The sequence below is a fragment of the Stenella coeruleoalba genome (genome assembly GCF_951394435.1).
Source record: "Stenella coeruleoalba genome assembly, chromosome: 10".
NCBI lineage: Eukaryota > Metazoa > Chordata > Mammalia > Artiodactyla > Delphinidae > Stenella > Stenella coeruleoalba.
This window is the reverse complement of record NC_137156.1, coordinates 67,617,787-67,645,088: the sequence shown is the minus strand read 5'-3', so window position 1 is coordinate 67,645,088 and position 27,302 is coordinate 67,617,787. Positions and strand designations below refer to the sequence as shown.

Below are 27,302 nucleotides of genomic sequence, written 5' to 3'. Positions count from 1 at the left end.
GAATCCAATGAAGTACCTTAACCTTCCAGTTAGACTTCTATTTTAACTTCATGTTACTACCATTTTCCATTACCTCAAAAAAACTTCCTCCTCCACTCTTGCCAAGAAACAAAGTTTAACTTTCTTTTCCATCTTGTGGTCCCTGCAACAAACTATAGTTGATACCATCTTGCCAATCTTTGTAACATGTAATCTCAGTACCATCATTATCCTCCCTCTCCTAATTACAACTGAAAACAATTTCAAATTCTGTATTTTCAGGGCTGAATTGTTTAACAACTTCTATCAATTTATATCTTCATTTAAATATGTTTGAAATGCTTTCACCAATCTCCAACCACTACAATTGCATGAGTTTCTTTATCCCAACATTGGAGTTTGTTTTAACCTACATGCTCTCTATGAAGTGAACAATTAGGGAATATCCAGCTAGAACAACCCTAAGTGAAAGTATATTTAAGAACCACTCTAATGTGCTGACTCAAGGAGATCAGACTGACTTTTAAAAACCTACCTTGTGTGGGGTGTGTGTGTAATGTATATATATATATACATATATTTGTCTATATATATAAATGGAATATTAGTCATAAAAAAAAATGAAACAATGCCATATGCAGCAACATGAATGGACCTGGAGATTATTATACCAAGCCAAATAAGTCAGAAAGAGAAAGATAAATACCATATGATATCACTTATATGTGGAATCTAAAATACAACACAAATGAACCTATCTACAAAACAAAAAACAGACTCACAAATATAGAGAACATACTTGTGGTTGCCAACGGGGAGGGGGGTGGGGGAGGAAAGGATTGGGAGTTTGGGATTAGCAGATGCAAACTATTATATATAGGACGGATAAACAACAATGCCCTACTGTATAGCACAGGGAATTATATTCAATATTCTGTAATAAACCATAATGGAAATGAATATGAAAAAGAATATATATATATGTATAACTGAATCACTTTGCTGTACAGCAGAAATTAACACAACATTGTAAATAAACTATACTTCAATAAAATTTTTTAAAACATCTTGAAGTTCAACTTTCAGATCAGTTTCATTTCACTACGGGAGTCTGGGGGGAACCATGAAATAAATATTTCTGGTTGGTGAGATTTGGGCTAAGTAAATTTTTTTCTTTTTATTCATTTCTACCTATTTTTTCCAACAATAACCACATGTTAACTTGTGTAATTTTAAAGTACTCTTAAATTATATAAACAAGTTTTTACATATATCTTGATCTTCGGTATTAACAAATATGGTAAAAAAAGAATGACTCGAGGGACTTCCCTGGTGCTCTAGTGGTAAAGAATCCACCTTACAATGCAGAGGACACGGCTTCAATCCCTGGTCAGGGAAGTAAGATCCCACATGCCGCAGGGCAACTAAGCCCAGAAGCCACAACTGCTGAGCTCGCGCACCTCAGCTGCAGAGCCTGTGTGCCACTAACTACACAGCCCATGTGCTCTGGAACCCGCGTGCCACAACTACAGAGCTCACACACCCTGGAGCCTGCACACCACAACTAAAGAGGAGAAACCCACACGCCACAACTGAAGAGAAGCCCGCATGCCACAACAAAGACCCAGAGTGCTGCAACTAAGACCTGACACTGACAAAGATAAATAAAATAAATAAATAAATCTTTAAAAAAAATGAATCGAGATTGGAAAAGATACAGAACTACCAGCAAAATGAGGCATGAATACTGAGAGGAGGTCAAGATGGTGGAGTAGAAGGACGTGCGCTCACTCCTTCTTGCAAGAGCACCAGAATCACAGCTAACTACTGAACAATCATCGACAAGAAGACACTGGAACTCACCAAAAAGAATACCCCACATCCAAAGACAAAGGAGAAGCCACAATGAGATGGTAGGAGGGACGCAATCACAATAAAATCAAATCCCATAACTGCTGGGTAAGTGAGTCACAAACTGGAGAACAATTATAACACAGAAGTCCACCCACTGGAATTAAGGTTCTGAGGCCCACGTCAGGCTTCCCAACCTGGGGGTCCGGCAACAGGAGGAGGAATTCCCAGAGAATCAGCCTTTGAAGGCTAACAGGATTTGACTGCAGGACTTCCACAGGACTGGGGGAAACAGAAACTCCACTCTTGGAGGACACACACAAAGTAGTGTGCACATCAGGACCCAGCAGGAAAGAGCAGTGACCCCACAGGAGACTGAACACCTACCTGCTAGTGTTGGAGGGTCTCCTGCAGAGGCGTAGGGTGGCTGTGGCTCACAGTGGGGACAAGGACACTAGCAGCAGAAGTTCTCGGAACTACTCCTTGGCGTAGGAGTCCTCCTGGAGTCTGCCATTAGCCCCACCAAAGAGCCCTGTAGCCTCCAGTGCTGGATCACCTCAGGCCAAACAACCAACAAGGAGGGAACTCAGCCCCACTCACCAGCAGACAAGCAGATTAAAGTTTTACTGAGCTCTGCCCACCTGATCAATACCCAGCTCTATCCACCACCAGTCCCTCCCATCATGAAGCTTGCACAAGCCTCTTAGATACGCTCATCCATCAGAGGGCAGACAGGAGAAGCAAGAAGAACTATAATCCGGCAGCCTGTGGAACGAAAACCACATTAACAGTAAGACAGACAAAATGAAAAGGCAGAGGACTATGTACCGGATGAGGAACAAGATAAAACCCCAGAAAAACAACTAAATGAAGTAGAGCTGGGCAGCCTTCCAGAAAAAGAATTCAGAATAATGATAGTGAAGATGATCCAGGACCTCGTAAAAAGAATGGAGGCAAAGATCAAGAAGATGCAAGAAATGTTTACCAAAGACCCAGAAGAATTAAAGAACAGACAGAGATGAACAATACAATAACTGAAATGAAAAATATACTAGAAGGAATCAATAGCAGAATAACTAAGGCAGAAGAATGGATAAGTAACCTGGAAGAAAGAATGGTGTAATTCAGTGCAACGGAACAGAATAGACAAAAAACAGTGAAAAGAAATGAAGACAGCCTAAGAGACCTCTGGAACAACATTAAATGCACCAACATTTGTATTATAGGGGTCTCAGACAGAGAAGAGAGAGAGAAAGGACCCGAGAAAATATTTGAAGAGATTATAGTCAAAAACATCCCTAACATGGGAAAGGAAATAACCACCCAAGTCCAGGAAGCGCAGAGAGTCCCAGGCAGGATAAACCCAAGGAGAAACATGCCGAGACACATAGTAATCAAATTGACAAAAATTAAAGGCTAAGAAAAATGATTAAAAGCAATAAGGGAAAAACAACAAATAACATACAAGGGAACTCCCATAAGGTTAACAGCTGATTTCTCAGCAGAAACTCTACAAGCCAGAAGGGAGTGGCACAATATATTTAAAGTGATGAAAGGGAAGAACCTACAACCAAGATTACTCTACCAGGCAAGGATCTCACTCAGATTCGATGGAGAAATCAAAAGCTTTACACAAGAGCAAAAGCTAAGAGAATTCAGCACCACCAAACCAGCTCTACAACAAATGCTAAAGGAACTTCTCTAAGTGGGAAACACAAGAGAAGAAAAGGACCTACAAAAACAAACCCAAAACAATTAAGAAAATGGTAATAAGAACATACATATCAATAATTACCTTAAATGTGAATGGATTAAATGCTCCAATCAAAAGACACAGGCTTGCTGAATGGATACAAAAACAAGATCCATGTATATGCCGTCTACAAGAGACCCACTTCAGACGGAGGGACACATACAGACTGAAACTGAGGGGATGGAAAAAGATATTCCATGCAAATGGAAATCAAAAGAGAGCTGGAATTTCATATTTCCCCCACTGCATTTTATTTGTACAACATCATTAAACACTAAGCTCAGTTACAGAGCCATCAGCAACACCCAAGAGATCAGCTCTCTTTAGTAATAAGAATTCCACTTTCCCTCAGCAGTGAAGACATCACAAATTGAAACTCTCAGTACTATATTTCTAAGCCTGCATTTTCACTGATACATAATTTTCCTATCAATATTAAGAAACAATTTTTCTATGATATCTCAGAAACTGCATGACATCACTAATGTTATTTCTGCTTAGTTTATCAAAGGGTGTTCATTTTTATTGCTTTGGGGTTACTCCACATCATTGTTTATTTCTTTATTTTTATTTATTATTTATTTGGCTGTGTTGGGTCTCTGTTGCAGTGCGTGGGCTTCTCATTGCGGTGGCCTCTCCCGCTGCTAAGCACAGGCTCTAGGCTCGCAGGCTCCAGAGCGCAGGCCCAGCAGCTGTGGTGCACACGCCCAGCCGCTCCGCGGCACGTGGGATCTTCCCGGACCAGGGCTCAAACACCTGTCCCCTGCATTGGCAGGTGGACTCCCAACCACTGTGCCACCAGGGAAGCCCCATTGTTTATTTCTTGACTTATGGTCATAAGTAATCAGGTGTTCAACAGAGTGAAGTTAAATTGAGGGTAATAAAACCATTGGATTAAACATTTGGTTTGCCAGCCTATGGTATTACAGGAATTGCCCAAATACTTCTTCAAGAACTGTATTTATAAGAAGCCATGGAATTCCTGTTATGGAGTGTTGGCAATCCTACATTTTATGGAGATCAAATGCATGGTTTTCATAGGTGGTTTGTAAGAACTGATTTCACTGTTGGTTAAGCTACATTTACTACTGGGACCCACAGGAGAAATACCACTCATGTTGCATTCCTGCACTAAAGGCAAGTACTACAGTGTGGAGAAACATTCTGGAGAAAAGTTTACAGAAATCTGGAAATAAGAAGGAAAGGTTTACCTGTGTACTATAATTGTATCAGAAACAAAGAGAAAAAAGTTTTAACTGGAAATGTTACTCTGTACTTACTTATCATGAATATAAGTATATATTTAATCTTGCAAAAAAAAAGAATGAAAAAGAAAGCTGAAGTAGCAGTTCTAGTATCAGAGAAAACAGACTTTAAAATAAAGAATGTTACAAGAGACAAGGAAGGACACTACATAATGATCAAGGGATCAATCCAAGAAGAAGATATAACAATTATAAATATATATGCACCCAACATAGAAGCACCTCAATACATAAAGCAAATGCTAACAGCTATAAAAGAGGAAATCGACAGTAACACAATAATAGTGGGGGACTTTAACACCTCACTTACACCAATGGACAAATCATCCAGACAAAAAATTAATAAGGAAACACAAGCTTTAAATGATACAATAGACCAGATAGATTTAACTGGTATTTATAGGACAGTCCATCCAAAAACAGCAGATTACACCTTCTTCTCAAGTGCACACAGAACATTCTCCAGGACAGATCACATCTTGGGTCACAAATCAAGCCTCAGTAAATTTAAGAAAACTGAAATCATATCAAGCATCTTTTCCGACCACAACGCTATGAGATGAGAAATCAATTACATTGGAAAAAATGTAAAAAACACTAACACATGGAGGCTAAACAATACGTTACTAAATAACAAAGAGATCACTGAGGAAATCAAAAAATACCTAGAGACAAATGACAACAAAAACATGACGATCCAAAACCTATGGGATGCAGCAAAAGCAGTTCTCAGAGAGAAGTTTACAGCAATACAATCCAACCTCAAGAAACAAGAAAAATCTCAAATAAACAATCTAACCTTACACCTAAAGGAACTAGAGAAAGAAGAACAAACAAAACCCAAAGATAGTAGAAGGAAAGAAATCATAAAGATCAAAGCAGAAATAAATGAAATAAAACAAAGAAACAATTTGTTTCAATTTGTTAACAAAACTGATAAACCTTTAGCCAGACTCATCAAGAAAAAGAGGGAGAGGACTCAAATCAATAAAATTAGAAATGAAAGAGGAGACGTTACGATGGACACCGCAGAAATAAAAAGCATCATAAGAGACTACTACAAGCAACTCTATGCCAATAAAATGGACAACCTGCAAGAAATGGACAAATTCTTAGAAAGGTACAACCTTCCAAGACTGAACCAGGAAGAAATAAAAAATATGAACAGATCAATCACAAATAATGAAATTGAAACAGTGATTAAAAATCTTCCAACAAACAAAGTCCAGGACCAGATGGATTCACAGGCAAATTCTATCAAACATTTAGAGAAGAGCTAACACCTATCCTTCTCAAACTCTTCCAAAATATTGCAGAGGAACACTCCCAAACTCATTCTACAAGGCCACCATCACCCCAATACTGAAACCACACAAAGATACTACAAAAAAAGAAAGCTACAGACCAATATCACTGATGAATATAGATGCAAAAATCCTCAACAAAATACTAGCAAACGAAATCCAACAGCACATTAAAAGGATCATACACCATGATCAAGTGGGATTTATCCCAGGGATGCAAGGATTCTTCGATATACGCAAATGTGATACACCATATTAAGAAACTGAAGAATAAAAACCATATGATCATCTCAATAGATGCGGAAAAAGCTTTTGACAAAATTCAACACCGATTTATTATAAAAACTCTCCAGAAAGTGGGCACAGAGGGAAACTACCTCAACATAATAAAGGCGATATACAATAAACCTACAGCAAACATCATTCTCAATGGTGAAAAACTGAAAGCATTTCCTCTAAGATCAGGAACAAGACAAGGATGTCCACTCTCACCACTATTGTTCAATATAGTTTTGGAAGTCCTAGCCACAGCAATCAGAGAAGAAAAAGAAATAAAAGAAATACAAATTGGAAAAGGAGAAATAAAACTGTCACTGTTTGCAGATGACATTATACTACATATAGATATTCCTAAAGATGCCACCAGAAAACTACTAGAGCTAATCAATGAATTTGGTAAAGTTGCAGGACACAAAATTAACACACAGAAATCTCTTGCATGCCTATACACTAACAACGAAAGATCAGAAAGAGAAATTAAGGAAACAATCCCATTCACCACTGCAACAAAAAGAATAAAATACCTTGGACTAAACCTACCTAAGGAGGTAAAAGACCTGTACTCAAGAAACTATAAGACACTGATGAAAGAAAACAAAGATGACAAACACAGATGGAGAGATATACCATGTTCTTGGATTCGAAGAATCAATATTGTGAAAATGACTATACTACCCAAAGCCATCTACAGATTCAAATTACCAATGGGATTTTTTACAGAACTAGAACAAAAAATCTTAAAATTTGTATGGAGACACAAAAGACCCCGAATAGCCAAAGCAATCTTGAGGGGAAAAAATGGAGCTGGAGGAATGAGACTCCCTGACTTTGGGCTATACTACAAAGCTACAGTAATCAAGATAATATGGTACTGGCACAAAAACAGAAATACAGATCAATGGAACAGGATAGAAATCCCAGAAGTAGACCCATGCACCTATGGTCAACTAATCTATGACAAAGGAGGCAACGATATACCATGGAGAAAAGACAGTCTCTTCAATAAGTGGTGCTGGGAAAACTGGACAGCCACATGTAAAAGAATGAAATTAGAACATTCCCTAACACCATACACAAAAATAAACTCAAAATGGATTAAAGACCTAAATGTAAGGCCGGATATTATAAAACTCTTAGAGGAAAACATAGGAAGAACACTCTGAAATAAATCACAGCAAGATCTTTTTTGACCCACCTCCTAGAGTAATGGAAATAAAAACAAAAATAAACAAATGGGACCTAATGAAACTTAAAAGCTTTTGCACAGCAAAGGAAACTATAAACAAGACGAAAAGACAACCCTCAGAATGGGAGAAAATATTTCCAAATGAATCAACGGACAAAGGATTAATCTCCAAAATATATAAACAGCTCATTAGCTCAATATTAAAAAAACAAACAACACAACTAAAAAATGGGCAGAAGACTTAAAGAGACATTTCTCCAAAGAAGACATGCAGATGGCCAAGAGGCATATGAAAAGCTGCTCAACATCACTGATTATCAGAGAAATGCAAATCAGAACTACAATGAGGTATCACCTCACACCGGTTAGATTGGGCATCATCAGAAAATCTACAAACAAATGCTGGAGAGGGTGTGGAGAAAAGGGAACCCTCTTGCATTGTTGGTGGGAATGAAAATTGATACAGCCACTATGGAGAACAGTATGGAGGTTCCTTAAAAAACTAAAAATAGAACTACCATATGACCCAGCAATCCCACTACTGGGCACATACCCTGAGAAAACCATAATTCAAAAAGACACATGCACCCCAATGTTCACTGCAGCACTATTTACAATAACCAGGTCATGGAAGCAACCTAAATGCCCATTGACAGACTAACGAATAAAGAAGATGTGGTACATATATACAATGGAATACTACTCAGCCATAAAAAGGAATGAAATCAGGTCATTTTCAGAGACGTGGACGGACCTACAGACTGTCATACAGATTGAAGCAAGTCAGAAAGAAAAAAACAAATATCATATATTAATGCATATATGTGGAATGTAGAAAATGGTACAGATGAACCAGTTTGCAAGGGAGAAATAGAGACAGATGTAGAGAACCAACGTACGGACACCAAGGGAGGAAAGTGGGGGGCAGGGGGTGGTGGTGGGATGAAAATGGAGATTGCAATTGACATATATACACTAATATGTGTAAAACAGACAACTAATAAAACGCTGCTGTATAACAAATAAATAAATAAAGTTCAAAAAAAAAAATACTGAGAAGAAGAAGAGATAAAATGCCCAGATACATACTTTTACAGATACAAACAAACACACAGTCTGGGCATGAACAAGTAGTAGCTTGTGTTAAGTGAAATGAAAACTAACCTTGTTAAGAAAAAAAGAAAAAAATATGAAAAATCTACAGCAAGCATCATACTCAGTGTGAAAGACTGAAAGCTTTTCCTCTAAGATCAGGAACAAGACGAAAATGACTGCTTTTGCCTTTTCAACATAGTGCTAGAAGTTTTAGCCAGAGTAGTAATTGGGCAAGAAAAAGAAACAAAAGGCATCCAAATATGAAAGGAAGAAATAAAATGATCTCTCTTTGCAGATGACATGATCTTATATGTAGAAAACCTTAAAGAATGCAGTCAAAAAAACAACAACAACAAAATGTTAGGGCTAACAGATGAACTCAGCAGTTGCACGATATAAAATTAACATGCAAAAATACATTAGCAATGAACAATACAAAAACAAAATTAAGAAAACAATTCCAAGGACTTTCCTGGTGGTGCAGTAGTTAAGAATCCGCCTGTCAATGCAGGGGACACGGGTGATCCCTAATCCAGGAAGATTCTGCATGCTGCAGAGCAACTAAGCCTGTGTGCCAGAACTACTGAGCCTGCGCGCCACAACTACTGAGCTCTCGCGCCACAACTACTGAAGCCCGCTCACTCTAGGGCCCACATGCTGCAACTACTGAAGCCCACGCGCCCAGAGCCATGCTCCACAAGAGAAGCCACCGCAACGAGAAGCCCACACACTGCAATGAAGAGTAGCCCCCGCTTGCCGCAACCAGAGAAAGCCCATGTGCAGCAACAAAGACCCAACGCAGCCAAAAATAATAATAATAATAGTAAATAAAGACAACCTAAGTAAATGTAAAGCATCCGTGATCACTGACTGGAAGAATTAATATTGTTAATATGACAATACTACCTAAAGCAATCTACAAATCCATTGCAATTCCTGTCAAAATCCCAATGGCACTTTTTGTAGAAATAGAAAAATTCTTCCTAAAATTCATATGGAATCTCAAGGGATCCCAAAGAGGCAAAACAAACTTGAAAAAGAAGAACAAAGTGGGAGTACTCACACTTCCTGATTTCAAAACGTGCTACAAAGGCACAGAAAACTGTGGTACTGGCATAAAGACAGACATATCAGCATAAAGACAGAGGCCCAAAAAAAAACGTCAAATATATGGCCAAATGATTTTCAAACCAAGGTGCTAAGACCATTCAATGGGAAAGACAGACTTCTCAACAAACAATGCTGAAAAAACTAGACATCCATATACAAAAGAATGAAGCTGGACCCTTACCTTATGCCATATGCAAAAATTAACTCAAAATGGATCAAAGGTCTAAATGTAAAAGCTATAAAACTCTTAGAAGGAAACATGGGGGAAAGCCTCATGATGGATTTGACCATGATTTCTTGAATATGACACCAAAAGCACAAATGACAAAAGAAAACATAAATTAGACTGTGTCAAAATTTAAAACTTCTGTACATCAAAGGACACTATAACAGAGTGAGAAGGCAAACCATGAAATGGGAGAAAACATCTCTAAACCATGTATCTGTTAAGGAATTAATATCCAGAATATATAAAGAGCTACAAACTAACAACCGCAACAAAAATCTATTTTAAAATGGGCAAAGTACTTGAATAGACATTTCTCCAAAAACAACACATAAATCGCCAATAAGCACATGAAAAGACGCTCAACATCACTAATTATTAGGAAAAATGCAAATCAAAACCACAATGAGGGACTTCCCCGGTGGCGCAGTGGTTAGGAATCCACCTGACGGTGCGGGGGACACAGGTTCAAGCCCTGGTCCAGGAAGATCCCACATGTCACGGAGCAACTAGGCCCGTGCACCACAACTACTGAGCCTGTGCTCTAGAGCCCGTGAGCCACAACTACTGAGCCCACATGCCACAGCTACTGAAGCCCATGCACCTAGAGCCCATGCTCCGCAGCAAGAGAAGCCACCGCAATGAGAAGTCCGCACACCAAAAGTAAGAGTAGCCCCCGCTCACTGCAACTAGAGAAAGTCAGCATTCAGCAACGAAGACCCAATGCAGCCAAACAGAAATAAATAAATAAATAAATAAATAAAAATTTTTAAAGACCACAATGAAATACCACTTCACACCCATTTGGATGGCCATTTATAGAAACATTTTTTTAAAAGACAGAAAATCACAAGTATTAGCAAGGATGTAAAGAGACTGGAATCCTCGTGCATTGCTGATGGCAAAGTAAAATGGTGCAGGCACTACAGAAAACAGCGTGGTGGTTCCCCAAAAAACTAAACATAGAATTACCAAATGGTAAGCAATTCCACTCCTAGGTATATATCCAAAGGATTTAAAACGGAGTCAAACAGAAACTTGGATGCCAAATGTTCATTATAGTATTATTCACAATATCTACCAAAAGGTAGAAACAACCCAAGTGTCCATCAACAAAGAACGGGTAAACAAAATGTGGTACATACATAAAATGGAATATTTCTCCAACGAAAATATACAGATAGCCAATAAGCACATGAAAAGATGCTCAACATCACTAATCACTAGGGAAATTCAAATCAAAACCACAGTGAGATACCACTTCACACCCATTAGGATGGCTATTATCAAAAAATAAGAAGTGCTGGACTTCCCTGGCAGTCCAATGGTTAAGACTCCATGCTTCCAATGCAGGGGGCATGTGTTCGATCCCTGGTCAGGGAACTAAGATCCCACATGCCGCGCAGTGTGGCCAAAAAATAAAATAAAATAAGAATTGTTGGCAAGGATGTGGGACTCTCACGAGTTGTTGGTGGTAATGTAAAATTGTACAACTGGTGTGGAAAATAAGTGATTTCTCTAAAAGTTAAACATGAATTACCATTTGATCCAGCAATTCCAATGCTAGGTATACACCCAAGAGATCCGAAAATAGGGACTCTAACAGATACTTGCACACTAATATTCATAGCAGCTTAATTCATAAGAGCCAAAAGGTGGAAACTACCTAAGTGTACAACAACAGATGAATGTATAAATAAATGTGATATATACTCACACAATGGGATATTATTCAGACATAAAAAGGAATGAAATTTTGATGCCTGCTACAACATGCACGAACCCTGAAAATGTTATGCTAAGTAAAATAAGCTGAATACAAAAAGACAAATGTTGTATGATTCCATTTACATGAAGTATCTAGAATAATCAAATTCACAGAGACAGAAAGTAGAATAGAGGTTACCTGGAGCTACAGGGAGGGGTATAGAGTTTTTGTTTGGGATGATAAAAAGAGCTCTGGAAATAAATAGTAGTGATAGTTATACAACAATTTGAATGTATTTAATGCCACTAAATTGTACACTTAATCTGGGTAAATTGTAAATATCAGGGTGAAGAATTAACCAATTAAAACAGTTCATTACTCTACATAACTAACACAGAAACCTGCTATGGTTTCTGAGAAAGCAAATCAATAAAAACAATGAGTTCTTTGTGGGACAACCACAGTCTCATTACCTACAATCATACACCATTGTCTTATCAGAGCTTAAATATTTCAGTATGTTTAAATGTATCAAAAGTTTTTCTTTTCAAACAGTTCCTTCCCTCCATCCATAATGGTCCAAGCACCCCAAGTGTTTCTTCCCTTTCCCATACCAAAAAGCAAAACAAATCCCCCTCCCCCTTCCTGGCTTATTTCATGATAACAAGATGGCTGCAGCAGTACCAGACGTCATACCTACATGCAGCCACCCAGAGGGGAAACTGCTCTGCATGGAGCAAATCTGCATTAGGCTCTATCACTCCCAGAGCACTGCCTCTGTTCCAAAGCCAGGCATTCCTACAGAGCCCAGCCCTGGCCATGAGTCAGAAAGTTCTTTTAACACATCTAAGTTTTTCAAAAAGGCACTGAATTTCACTCCAATAGAAAGGAAAGGAGCCACTTTAGTTTTTCATAAAGTTGATTACCCCAGTTTCCCTTGAACAAGTTCAGTTCGGCTCTAGCTTGAAAAGGTATGGCTGGGGAAAGAAGCAAACAGCAAAGAGTGGCTGGCAAACAGGAAAAGGAAATGAATGACACTGGAAGTAGCTACAGAGAACAGAAATGTACAGAGATAGAAAGAATACCAAAACAAAACAAAAATACCATTTCAAGTCACTGATAGCAAGTCGAAGAGTCTCACATATCCCCCCTCCCCGACCACCACCACCACCACCAAATTCCCAGAGAGCATCACAGCCAGATGAGAAAGGGAGCAAACAAACAAGAGAACCACTAACTGGAATTAGTGATCTTCCCAGGGATTTCAGTGAGGAAGCAAACAAGTATCACTGTATCAAAGTCATAATCACTTGTTTCTATTAATGATATCAAATAGTCAGAAAGTTCAATTAAACAAATGATGCCCAAGAAGTTGAAATGGTAGTACAGGATACTTTATTTTTGTAATGCCTGAGAATTTATCCCTCTTAAGCATGTATCAAGTTTGAAATTTTTGAAGATGTAAATTTGTGGAGAAAATAATGCCCTATACTGACAAGGGTGCAGAGAAACAAGTACCCTCACTGTCCTGGCAATAGTTAATTTCTAATGACCAACTGCTCAGAAGTAGGAGATTAGGTAAATTATAGTACCTAATATAGTACCTAATGGAACAGCAGTCATTAAAACAATGACATTCCAGACATAAGAAAATGTTCATAGTATAGCAGATTTAAAATAAAAGACTGTTGGGACTTCCCTGGTGGTCCAGTGGTTAATACTCCATGCTTCCACTGCAAGGAGCGTGGTTTTGATCCCTGGTCAGGGAACTAAGATCCCACATGCTGCATGGTCAATAAATAAATTACTTGAGTTTTAAAAATAAAATAAAATACTGAATGACAATATAAACAGTACAGTCCTAAATTTATTTTAAATGCCTGCATCAGAAAAAAAGACTGGAAAGATATGCCAGTGTGTTGAGATGGGTTATGTCTGGGTAACAAGAATAAGATATCACCCTTATTTTCTTTTTTGTGTATTTTTCTATAGTTACTTACATGTCTATAATGAATATATATCTTATGTAATCAGAGGGGAAATGTTACACAGAAAAAGCTCAGATGTTTTCAACATATTGAATTCACCACAGGGAAGAATGGAACATGTTATCTTTTACTATAAACAAAGTCCAACAAAAAAATATTTTCTTGGTGCTTTTAAAGGTTTAACCTTGAGTTCTATGGAAAAGTCACTCATCCAAAACATGGCTTCCCCAAAGGTGTCAAACGAAAGAGGTATTGTTGGGGTAGATTCAAGCGGCATCCCAATTACCTGCTGCAAATTTCCTGAATCACTGTTGTGGTAACTGTGAAACTCTAGGTGAGATTCATACTGGAATCCTAAGGCTCCCACCCAAAATCAGTCATCTCAACTCAGCCACAGGCAGTAAACCTTCCTAACAGACTCAAGAAAGAGAAACGCTGAGGAAAAAAAAGTGTATTCATGATGTCACAGATTTCTAACAACTAAATATTATTAGACTTACAGACTGCTTTTTAAAATACCATCGGGGGACTTCCCAGGTGGTCCAGTGGTTAAGACTTCGCGATCCCAACGCAGGGGGCCCAGGTTCAATCCCTGGTCAGGGAAGTAAGATCCCACATGCTGCAACTAAATCCACGTGCTGCAACTAGAGAAGCCCGTGAGCTGCAACGAAGGCCCAGTGCAGCCAAAATAAATAAATAAATAAATTTTAAAAAATAAAATACTATCAGGATTAACAAAGCAAAATAAAACTTTCATTAGGTTGGACTCCTAATTAAGCATTTATTGATCCCTCACTATGTGCTATGTCCTGGGGTTACAAACACAAAGACAAAATTCCTTGTCCTGGAGAAGCTCAATCCCCTGAGGCAAAGACATGCAATTAAGCATGACCTAAAGGGATAAGTGCCATACTAGAGGTTGGTACCAACTGCTGTAGGAGCAAGAAGCAATGCTTATTATTGGGCAGAGCTGGGGAAGGCATCAAAGAGAAGATGACATTTCAGCTTTTTAAGGTGGCATTCCCCAGGCAGAGAAAGGTAGTCATTGCATTCCTGTCATACTATAACAACCAAGCAAAGCGACAAAGGTAGGAGGGTTTTAGGCTTGTCTGGAAAAGGGTGAGTTGTCCAGCATATCTAAAGTGTAGGGAATGTGGAAAGAACATCAGAAACAAAACTCAAGAAAAGTTTCGTGCCACCCGTCCTCCTATACATGAAGATGAAAATGGATTTCAGATCTTTTTAATGCTAATATTCCTTTATCACTCCCCACACTTAAAAGTAAGGCCACACAGACTTTAGCAGCAACCTTCCTCCTTGGCCATAGACCACAGTCTGGCCAGGAACACATCCTAACCCCAAACACTATCAGGTTCACAAAGGTGGCACAGCTGGCACTGTCATGAAGCATTCAGTAAGTCATCCTGATAATCTGCATTCAAAACACAACATAACAAAATCTACTCCTTTATAAACTAGACACTTCCCTCAAACTATTCTGTTCAACATTTTTACCAGCCACTTGGAAAAGGACAGAAGACAGGTTTATCAACTGTGTAGGTGAAACTTCAAGGAAAAGATGATATGTGGGAAGACAAACTCAAGCTACAAAAAAGACTTGAAAGGGCTTCCCTGGTGCTGCAGTGGTTGAGAGTCCGCCTGCCGATGCAGGGGACACAGGTTCGTGCCCCGGTCCGGGAAGATCCCACATGCCACAGAGCGGCTGGGCACATGAGCCATGGCCGCTGAGCCTGCGCGTCCGGAGCCTGTGCTCCGCAACGGGAGAGGCCACAACAGTGAGAGGCCCACGTACCACAAAAAAAAAAAAAAAAAAAAAAACTTGACAAGTTGTACTAATGAGCCAAATACTGAGAGCCCAACCCCATTTAAGACCAACAGTGGCAAGCCAAATATGCTCCCCCTCAATGAAATGTAATGAAAATAAATGTAAAATCTTTTTAAAATGAAACTAAAATTTTACATTTATGTTTATTATCAATAGCACACATTCAGGACGGAGATCTAGCTTTACTTCAGTTAATATGCAGTAAAATCTAGAGTTTAGCTGTTATAAAACCAGTATGAGTAATTAGTGTGAAATGGCAGCTCAAAAGCCTCCGAATATCAGGCTTTATACCACATTAACAAAAAACGTCCAACTCAATGCTAAAATACATGTATAAAACCTTCTATATGCCTGGTACTGAGTTATGTCTGTCAAGAACACAAAGATACAGCTGACCCTTGAACAACACAGGTTTGAACTGTGCAGGTCCATTTATACACAATTTTTTTCAATAAATGTATACAGTACCTGTGTTTTCATGTTACAGATCTTTAAATTAATTACATGTGGGGAAAAGTTTGCATTCAATTAGAGATCACAATATGTGGAACCAAAAGAACTAGGGTTTGAGTTCTGATTCCATCCAAACTGTTTCAGCTTCCTGCCCTTGGGTGAGTCATTTTATCATCTCCTTTGTTTTTGAGGCAGAAATAGCAGAACACAGATTTTTGACTGTGTGAGGGGTTGGCGCTCCAACCCCTGCATTGTTCAAGGGTCAACTGTAAATATGGCACAATCCCTACTTTTTAAGAGTTTATAGCCTAAATCAGAGTTAACCATGGGTCAAAAAATCAATTGCGCTGCCACCAATATTTTTTGATGAAATAGAAATGAATAGAAACATCAGAGTACACTCTACAAAATACTATACCATGAAACTTTTAACTTTTTCATGTGTGTGTATAGTAGAAACATACACACATAAGAGATAACAATTTTTTTTTTTTTTTTTTTTTTTTGCGGTACGCGGGCCTCTCACTGCCGTGGCCTCTCCCGTTGCGGAGAACAGGCTCCGGATGCGCAGGCTCAGCGGCCATGGCTCACAGGCCCAGCCGCTCCACGGCATGTGGGATCTTCCTGGACCGGGGCACGAACCCGTGTCCCCTGCATCGGCAGGTGGACTCTCAACCACTGTGCCACCAGGAAAGCCCGAGATAATAATTTTAATTGTATTTCTTATTGTAGATCGTAGTCAAAAGTTGGAAGGACATTAATCTAATGGAAGAGGATAGAATAAATATACCACTGTAAGATATAAAGTATCATAGAATAAAATCTATCTGGTTGGAAAAAGAAAGGGGTATGCTCAAGGTAGAAAAAGATTTACAAAGATAGTAATACATGATAGAAGCCTTAACAGATAGGAAAGAATCTGAGAGATGAAGATGGGGTGGGGGGAGGCACCCCACATAGAAAGAATATGAACAGAGACATGATGCAGCAAATAACAAGAAGTGTTTAATAGATGGCAAACAGTCCTGGCACACAGCAGCACTGGTATAATTAAGTCCAGACAGAAGGACTTGGGGAAAGTTCAGTTTGGCTAAAGTGTAAAATACAAGCAAGTCAACAGATGAAGGTGAAAAAGCAAATTTGAGCCATAACATGCAAGTGCTGGGCACACAGTAAACACTTAATGAATGTTAGCTATTCCACTGGTCTTACTTAGCTCTGGAGCCTTAAACCATATTATCTCTAAGATCCCTTACAATACTAAAATTTTATGAATTACTGAAGGGCTATGATGGAAGTTATTTATATGTAAACACAGAACACAAACTTATAAGAAATTACAAGGAGTCTATTCAACAAGGAAGAATGTTCTCATCACAGCTGTCTAACAATAAAATGGGCTGTCTCAAAACGTGGTGAGGGCACTGTCACTAGATGTATTTGAAGAAAGGTCAAAGTATGATACTAAGTCTGTAATATAAAGTTCTGCATTTGGGCTTCCCTGGTGGAGCAGTGGTTAAGAGTCCGCCTGCCGATGCAGGAGACACAGGTTCATGCCCCGGTCCGGGAAGATCCCACATGCCGCAGAGCGGCTAGGCCCGTGAGCCATGGCCACTGGGCCTGAGCGTCCAGAGCCTGTGCTCCACAACGGGAGAGGCCACAACAGTGAGAGGCCCGTGAACCGCAAAAAAAAAAAAAGTTCTGCATTTATCATACATTAATTCTTCCATCAATTTTTGTTCTCATTCATCAATCAACAAGAGCTCATGAATGAGTTCTAAAGAGAGAGGGAGAAACAGATGGAAGCAAGAGGTTGAGATTTTATTCCATTGTAGATAAGTAGAAAAACAGGAAGTTTCTGAATGACATTTCCCAACATAGTAATTATCCTTACTAGAGTATCCTAATGTGTGATATAGCAAGTCAACTGCAGTTACTTGGGCCACAGCTAAAATAATTTGGCAACGTACTTATAAAAAAAATTTTAAAGTTCCCAGAACCTTTATGTGGAAAAAAATCTTTCTTTTCTATACAAAATCTATCAAGAGAGGGTATACAAGAGTCTTTAGAGCAAAACATAATAAACAGGTTTGTTCATTATGGTAAAAGTACAACATTGGAATAAAGCCCTAATATAGCATATCCAATAATGCTTACACATTGGGAATAAATTCAGATCATTCTTATCTTCAAGAATAAGGACACAAGAATTCAAAAAAAGATCATAATACAAACTATTAAAAATTGAAATTCAGAACCAATGTAAAAGTATGGTATGAATATAAAGCACTTCCAACCTCAATGACCATTCTTTTGAGACATCATGCTTCAGAATGTGTCTAAAAATGACAGAAAATGGTGTCATGTTTACAATTAAGCTTTATGTTTCTAAAGCATATTCTCTCATAACACTGCATGATAAAATTAACCATAACATTTGAATAGTCTATAGAATATTGTTGCATATTGACTTCCCTGTTAAAATATTGATCATTTCCTGCTGATTATTTCCTGCTTGCTTTACAGAATGGCAGATCAAAACAAAGCCATCTTGGTTTAAGAAGGCACTCAATAAATGTTTGCTGATATCAACTTCTTTCTTCCCTACTATTGCCCCTTTAAAAGAGGGCAATAGTACCCAACATACTCCTCAAGGCTGTTAAAAACCTGCCTTATGAATTGTCATGCCTTCAATCTGTACTCATCAGCAATGCAAATCATATATTCAGAAGCAGAACGATAAATACTATGTAGTCTTATAAAAATGCTTAATATAGAAATAAAATTCCTTAAATATCCAATTTAAATTTGAAGTCTGTTAAAAAGGCCTTACTTTTTGAGCCAGAGACATACACTGCCGACAAATTCTTTTCAGAGGCAACATGGTGTAATGAAAGCAGCTGTGGATTAGAATAGAATCCCAAAGTCCTAGGTTGAAATCTCAAATCAGCACTTAGTTGGCTTAAGTATCTTAGATCAGTCACTTAATTTCTTTCAGTTAAAGTTTCTTTGTCATCGGTTTAAAAAAAAAAAAAAAAAAAGGAGCTTTACGGTGTAAAGCTCAAGCAGAATCATGATGTGGAAGTTCCCTGTAAACACTAAACCCCTGATCATAAAACATCAAGCACATCCTCACTTTTCAGGGCAAAATAAAGTCCTGGGTTTATGACATCTTCTCTACCCCTAGTGGATGCCTTTACCTCTGAGAGATAAAGATACAGGGCCTTTTCCAAGGCTTCAAAGGCTGGGATTTCCTTACAGAGCAAGTAACCAAAGAGCCCACTGCCCTCGCACTATTTCACTGAGTTGTAGCCCATTTACCTACAGATTTAGTGAAATTTTGTGAACACTGGTTCTTTCAGATGTGGTTTCATGGACCTATTCCCTTCCCACCTTCACATGCCTCTGCACCACAGGATCATTAGAAGTTAAATTTCTTTTAAGGATTCAGGGCTTTTTTTAAGTGTTGTTTGGGGTTTTTTTCCTATCTGGGGAAAATCAAGCAGAAGGAAATCAGGTAAAAGTAAGGCAGAAAATATGCATTGTTTTTAAATTAGAAAAAAATAAATATGACATTACAAAACTAAAATAGAAGGTAATCTGGTTGGTAATGAAGAAATTTTTTCATGGTCTGCTAAGTGGGGATTAGAAAAGAATAAGGAATAAATGCTCTGAATTATTACAAAATTTACCTCAGGACAGCAGAATAAACAAGATGACATTATGAAGCAGCTTTCACTGCTAAGATGCCAAACTAACACACATGTACTCAAATCTCTGCTGCTATTCTACTCAAGGAATTTAATTTACAAACTCTTGTTTCATTTGTTGGTGGTGTTTACTGCTGCTGCTGTTAGAGGATGGGAAAAGTATTTTCTTGGTCTTCAGTTTCTATATTTGGTAGTTTGGGTGCAGTCAATATGGGAAAAGACAGATGTTTCACAAAAATGGTTGGATTTTTCTCACCTAATTCACTCTAGAATAGGAAGCTTCTTGAAAAGGTAAAATAAAGAATGGTAAGATGAAGGACTTTCCAAGCATTTATGGCAACAGAAAGAAAAGCAGAGAATCTCTAAGAGGAAGAGACATAAGGAGTCAGAACACAGGCTAAAAGGGTTCAGTAAAGAACAGCTCCTTGTGATACTAGAGAAGGACAGTAAGAGAGTCAAGTATACGGCAAAATATTGCCCATTGCCAAGAAGAAAATTAAGGGAACCTCTGAGATCCAATTTCATCATCTGTGTAACGAAGATAACATTAAGACTGCTCTGGGGATCTACATGGTATACCATAAGTGAGAATCCCCAGCACACTGACTGGTCCATCATTGATCTTCAAAAAAGGGTAGTTTCCTCCCCTTCCTCTAAACTCAATCACAGAATATTACAATGGAAAGGGAAGCTCAGATATTGCCTAGTCCTAAGCAAATAAATCAAATAATTTGAAAGTGTTATAACCTGTACAGAATTTTTATATCATAAATTTTAAAGGCATTAAGATATTACTACATGATCTCAAAAACCTTTCCAATGTCAAATACAGATGAACAGTTGCACTGGGAAAAACTCCTTTGCACTGCTGCAACAGGGGACTCCTTCCCTCACCAACATCCAAGCAATTTATACAAATTGGTGGGGAAAAGATATGTTTTCCCTCCTTGCTGTAAGGATTATGGGTTAGCAAGCAGAGAGAAATCCGTGCTCCATGCTGCTCATAAAAATCAAAGTTGAAATCTAAAACATTTTCTCATAGGAATAATGATAATGTTTAGATTTTCTTTATTTATTTATTTATTTATTTATTTATTTTATCTTTGGCTGTGTTGGGTCTTCGTTGCTGCGTGTGGGCTTTTCTCTAGTTGCAGCGAGTGGGGGCTATTCTTCATTGCAGTGCACAGGCTTCTCATTGCAGTGGCTTCTCTTGTTGTGGAACACAGGCTCTAGGCGTGCAGGCTTCAGTAGTTGTGGTACACGGGCTCAGCAGTTGTGGCTCACGAGCTCTAGAGCGCAGGCTCAGTAGTTGTGGCGCACGGGCTTAGTTGCTCTGTGGCATGTGGGATCTTCCCAGACCAGGGCTCGAACCCGTGTCCCCTGCATTGGCAGGCGGATTCTTAACCACTGCACCACCAGAGAAGTCCAATGTTTCGATTTTCAAGCTAACAATTAAACAATGCAGCTAACATACCAGTTTTAACTGACTATTTTTCTCATTGTAAGTACAATATTTAGGCTCTTTATAGACTGAACTGGCTTTTATGAAAAGGCCTAGGAGTGTAACCCTGAAATGCTTACGGAAAAAACATATTCTGAGTGTGAACAATCTACACAAGAACTTTTAGACCATAGCTGAGGAAGGGATAGTAGAAGAAAGCTGTGAGAGAAGATGATAGAGACTTTCTTTGTTTGGCAGAAAGGGCAAATAAATTACACTAAATCACAGCTGCTCATGTCTTCAGAATAACTCTCTCTCTCATTTAACAAGCATTTAAGTCCTACCCTGTGCCCAATGCTGTACCCCTCCACAGGAAAAAATTTTTGTAAAGCTAAACTCACAGTCCAAGGAATGCAAAATTTTCCTTCCATCTTCCTGAGTAAATCACACACCAAATCCTAGTGCTTTGAGATTCACATATGCCTATCTTGATTACCCTGCATTGCCTCCGTTTCAGAACCAACACACCTGAGGAAATGCCTAGTGTTGTTATTACTCTAAGTACTGTACTAAGGGGAAAAGAAGAAATTAACATTTATTAAGCATTTGGTATGCTCTCATTTGATTTTCACAACCCTGTAGGTAAATATTATCCCCAATTTACACATTAAGAAAATGATGTTAAATAACTTGCCCACAACACCACCAGTAAAGAGAAGCCAGGACTCAGAAATCTGCCAATTCCACTACTCAGAGGTTCCGACCCAGCAGGAAAGAAATTATCACTTAGGTGCCACTGGACAGTTGACCACTTTCACATCAGTTATTTGTTATTCTAGTTAAGCAGGTCTGAGAGCAAGTTACAGAAAAGATAAACCATCAACTCTTCACATCACAAAATGTATTTAGTATTTAGGGAATGCTCTAAGAGAAAGGCTAAAATGTTCCCAGAGGTGAATCCCAGCTCTTCACATCATTTCCCAATCCCATTTCAACAGAGACTCTAGCACTAGGGCTCTTTTTATCACTTCCATCCTAGCCTATATCATTATGCCCTTAGAGCGTAGCTAATTAAAAACTTCAGAAAGTTACCTTTCAAAACAAGATTTTCTACCAGCACAGATCTCTCTGCAGGTCCTTAAATTTAAATACATTCAGTTTCCACATAATTTGCCTGATGGTATTCCTAAACGTTTGTTACCTCTGACAGTTTAAAAGTTATTTTGTAGTGAACTGTGAACTAAACCTTGATTGAGCTGCAGTAAACATGGGAAACAAAAGTCTATGTTTAGACAGATTTTCCCATCTAAAATTTTCCATTAAAACTTAGGCAGAAAAAAAAACTGTACACTCATTTTTCTATCTGTTTTTAACTGAATGACAGGTGACTTACAATAATGCAGTGTGGCTGAACTCCTCTCTCATGTAATCGCCACAAAACACTAATACTATAAAAGTAAAACTAATATTCAATCCCTTAAATTATTGAATATGCCTTTTAAAGAAGTTGAGTATTATAAAAATTATTTAGCTTCTGGAGTTTAACACTTGTAACAGATAAAAAGAGGATTCTAAGAGGAATAATGGTCTCGTCTAAAAACAGGTTCGTTTGTTTCTTAACAAAACCGTGACTGTAATATACACTAAACATTGGGACATGTGCAAAAACACTTCCTATTTTAAGTAATAATTATTTATAATATTGAAGGCAAAACAAACTAAAACGGATCAAACATTTCCAGTCAAATGTCTGCAAAATTCTGAACTGGGAAAATGATGTCAACGTATTTTATCCCTTTTTTTTTTCTAAGGCTCCACTCCAAAAATAGAGTCATCGGGCTCATCAACTCAGGTGCAGAAACTCACTAAAATTGAGGTTTGAGAAAGGAGAAAACAGGTTCCCAGAATCTGGCTTCTTGGGTGAAACTGCCCTATGCCCCACACCAAAAACCTCGGGGAGCCGCTGGGGCCCTGCCCACCCCTCCCTCCGGCCGCACCTGACGAGGCCGCGCTGCCAGCGCCCCCTGCCGCCCTCCCCGCGCCCAGGGACCCGCTCCCACCCCCGCGCCTCGCGCCCGCGCCGCCCCCACCCCGCGCACACCCCGCGTCGAGGCCGCGCAGCCTGCGGGCAGCGCCGGGAGGCGCGCGGGCGCGAATTGAGGCGGGGCCGGCACGAGGCCGAGAGCAAGGGCGCGTCCCCCGAACGCCCGCCGCGGCCAGGCCGGAGCCTCACCTACCTACGCCGTATTTCTCTTCCTCCGTGGGGGTCCACATGGCCGGGCCGGGCGCGACCCCGCGGGCGCGGCGGCGGCCGGGCGACAACGCGGCGGGGACGGCCGCGGGCCCGGCTGTGGCGCACCGCTAGGCGAGGCGGGGGCGGTCAGGCGGCGCAGGGCAGTGGGCGGCGCATCCCTCACAGGCCGTCCGGGATGCGACCGCCGCCACGCCCGGACCGCCAGGTTCCGCGGGCGCCCCAGCAAACCCGATCAGCGCGGGCGAGGGTTTGCCACCTGTCAGTCCCTGGCGTTCTCACGCCACCGCTCGTTCCTCACAGCTCCGCTGCTCGGCTCCCGGCGCCGCCGCGATTCGGCTCGCCTCAGCGGGCTCGCAGGACGCCCGCGCATGCGCCACTTCCCGGCGCGGGGGCTCGCACTGCCCGGGCTCGCGCTGCCCGAGCCCGCGCGCGAGCCCACGTGTCGCCGCCGCCGCGCGGCAGCGGAGGGAAATCAGCGAGAGGCGATTGAATGGCCCCGCCGGGGTCAGGACTGGCTCTTAGGCCCAAGGCCCCGGGCGGCAGCAAGTGCTGGAGGAGGCGGGGCTGGGCAGGTGGGAGGCCCTCGGATCCCCTGGGCTTCGGCGTCCAGTGCCTCCTGCCAGGCACGCCGAGATCCCCGCGAGATCCGCCGGTCGGAGAGGGGAGAGCAGGGAAAGGAGGGAAGGATACCGTTTTAAGACCCATCCAGGTGTCATCCACGGCGCTGTCACGACCCCATCCCTGGAAAGGCCCCAGGAGCCACCCTCCGCAGCGCCCGGGCCCGCAGGGTGGGGTCGCCGCAGGAGAACCAAGTGGGGCATACTCGTGCCCCTCGCTCTTAGGTCTCTGGGACTCTTCCTAGGCCGAAGCCGCTAGCGCCTCCTTGCTTCTTGTTTCGCTGAGTTGGCCTGCGTAGTAAATGTTTGGGGCCAGAACAATCACTGCAGGCTTCCTAGTAAGGAAGAAGTTGCTCATTGGGTTGGGGGAAGGGGGAGTAGGGAGCGGGAGAGAGATGTACCTGCCCTGGGCACCGCCTCTGCTGCTCCTAGGTCTCTGCCTTACAGGCCATCCTGAGTTTCCGGTTCGGTCCCGAAACTTTTCTCCTTCCTCTCCTCCTTAAGAATCCATTCACTCTTAGGCCTGCAAATATCACCTTGTGATCCTAGGTCAACCGCTCAAAGACCAGGAAAGTCCTGGCAACTGCAGGACTTCTCCTTTCCACCTACATCTGGAGTGCATAGTGTTCCTAGCCCTAATCCCAGCATATCCGTACAATTCTGTCACCAGCACTACCAAATCAAAATCCTGGTGTCATCCCTCACTATCAGTCTTGGACACCCCAACTCTATAAAGCCCAGCTCAAGGTCTCACCTCCAGAAAACCTTCCCTGATCCTGCAGCTGGCAGGCTGGATCCTTCTTTTGCCTGGGATTCAAGCTGCGTGCCTTTGTGCCTTACTTTTCCTATAAGACTGTCAGCTCCAAAAGGCAAAATCCAGGCTAAAGTCACCTTTCTGGTCCATCAGGACTCAGCCCAGCACCTGACACACACTGTTGAATAGGAAGCAAGACTGATACAAGAATATCTTGGTAATCAACAGATATTGTTGATTCTTCATTCACAATACTCTTTATGATTGGTAACTCCTTCCAGGCCTAATTGTGTTCACCTGGATTATTGCCACAGACTCCTGACCTATAGACTCCTCCTCCCACCAGTGAAGGCTGCCCAAACCTGACCCTGGAAAATGTTCCGTAAATGACTGTTTCTCAATAGCTAGATATATATATTTTTTGATCCAAGGACATAATAAAAGACATATCCTTATTTATGTAGCTGACTATTCCAGGAAGATAGACCCCTGACGAATGGCCACCATGGAATGTTTACCGCGGAATGAAGCCACATTCCCACAAAGTTTTATCCAAGGAGCTATCCAGCAAGAGACGCCAAGTTAAACAGACCTTCTAAACAACCTTTTTTTTTAAAGGAAATTGATTTTTTTAACATCTTTATTGGAGTATAACTGCTTTACAATGGTGTGTGAGTTTCTGCTTTGTAACAAAGTGAATCAGTTATACATATACATATGTTCCCATACCTCTTCCCTCTTGCATCTCCCTCCCTTCCACCCCCCCCATCCCACCCCTCTAGGTGGTCACAAAGCACCGAGCTGATCTCCCTGTGCTATGTGGCTGCTTCCCACTACCTATCTATTTTACGTTTGGTAGTGTATAATGTCCATGCCACTCTCTCACTTTGTCACAGCTTACACTTCCCCCTCCCCATATCCTCAAGTCCATTCGCTAGGAGGTCTGTGTCTTTATTCCCGTTTTGCCCCTAGGTTCTTCATGATCATTTTTTTCCCCTTAGATTCTATATATATATATGTGTGTGTGTTAGCATAGGGTGTTTGTTTTTCTCTTTCTGACTTCACTCTGTATGACAGACTCTAGGTCCATCCACCTCACTACACATAACTCAATTTCGTTTCTTTTTATGGCTGAGTAATATTCCATTGTATATATGTGCCACATCTTCTTTATCCATTCATCGGTTGATGGACACTTACATTGTTTCCATGTCCTGACTATTGTAAATAGAGCTGCAATGAACATTGTGGTACATGACTCTTTTTGAATTATGGTTTTCTCAGGGTATATGCCCAGTAGTGGGATTGCTGGGTCGTATGGTAGTTCTATTTGTAGTTTTTAAGGAACCTCCATACTGTTATCCGTAGTAGCTGCATCAATTTACATTCCCACCAACAAGCAAGAGGGTTCCCTTTTCTCCACACCCTCTCCAGCATTTATTGTCTGTAGATTTTTTGATAATGGCCATTCTGATTGGTGTGAGATGATATCTCAATGTAGTTTTTATTTGTATTTCTCTAATAATTAGTGATGTTGAGCAGCTTTTCATGTGCTTTTTGGCCATCTGTATGTCTTCTTTGGAGAAATGTCTATTTAGGTCTTCTGCCCATTTTTGGATTGGGTTGTTTTTTTTTTGATATTGAGCTGCATGAGATGCTTGTATATTTTGGAGATTAATCCTTTGTCAGTTGCTTCGTTTGCAAATATTTTCTCCCATTCTGAGGGTTGTCTTTTGGTCTTGTTTATGGTTTCCATTGCTGTGCAAAAGCTTTGAAGTTTCATTAGGTCCCATTTGTTTATTTTTGGTTTTATTTCCATTTCTCTAGGAGGTGGGTCAAAAAAGATCTGGCTGTGATTTATGTCATAGAGTGTTCTGCCTATGTTTTCCTCTAAGGGTTTGATAGTGTCTGGCCTTACATTTAGGTCTTTAATCCATTTTATTTTTGTGTATGGTGTTAGGGAGTGTTCTAATTTCATACTTTTACATGTACCTGTCCAGATTTCCCAGCACCACTTATTGAAGAGGCTGTCTTTTCTCCACTGTATATTCTTGCCTCCTTTATCAAAGATAAGGTGACCATATGTGCGTGGGTTTACCTCTGGGCTTTCTATCCTGTTCCATTGATCTATATTTCTGTTTTTGTGCTAGTACCATACTGTCTTGATTACTGTAGCTTTGTGGTATAGTCTGAAGTCAGGAAGTCTGATTCCTCTAGCTCCATTTTCCTTTCTCAAGATTGCTTTGGCTATTTGGGGTCTTTTGTGTTTACATACAAATTGTGAAATTTTTTGTTCGAGTTCTGTGCAAAATGCCAGTGGTAGTTTGATAGGGATTGCATTGAATCTGTAGATTGCTTTGGGTAGTAGAATCATTTTAACAATGTTGATTCTTCGAATCCAAGAACATGGTATATCTCTCCATCTGTTTGTATCATCTTTAATTTCTTTCATCAGTGTCTTATAATTTTCTCCATACAGGTCT

At 40.3% G+C, this 27,302-nt stretch overlaps 1 protein-coding gene across 6 annotated transcripts in view; it reads right to left on the bottom strand.

Annotated features, from left to right (window-relative positions):
• The window catches only part of DOCK3 (dedicator of cytokinesis 3), a 408,834-nt gene extending 384,787 nt beyond the window's left edge, over positions 1-24,047 (bottom strand). For 2 of the 6 annotated variants that reach the window (XM_079934759.1, XM_079934762.1), the window contains exon 1: positions 23,432-24,047. In XM_079934759.1, coding sequence (XP_079790885.1) covers positions 23,432-23,468 — 37 coding nt within the window. In that variant the 5' untranslated portion in view covers positions 23,469-24,047. The remainder of the gene's footprint in view (positions 1-23,431) is intronic. The other 4 variants (XM_079934758.1, XM_079934756.1, XR_013830244.1 and 1 more) reach the window with 3 other exon arrangements.
• Positions 24,048-27,302: the final 3,255 nt, after the last annotated feature.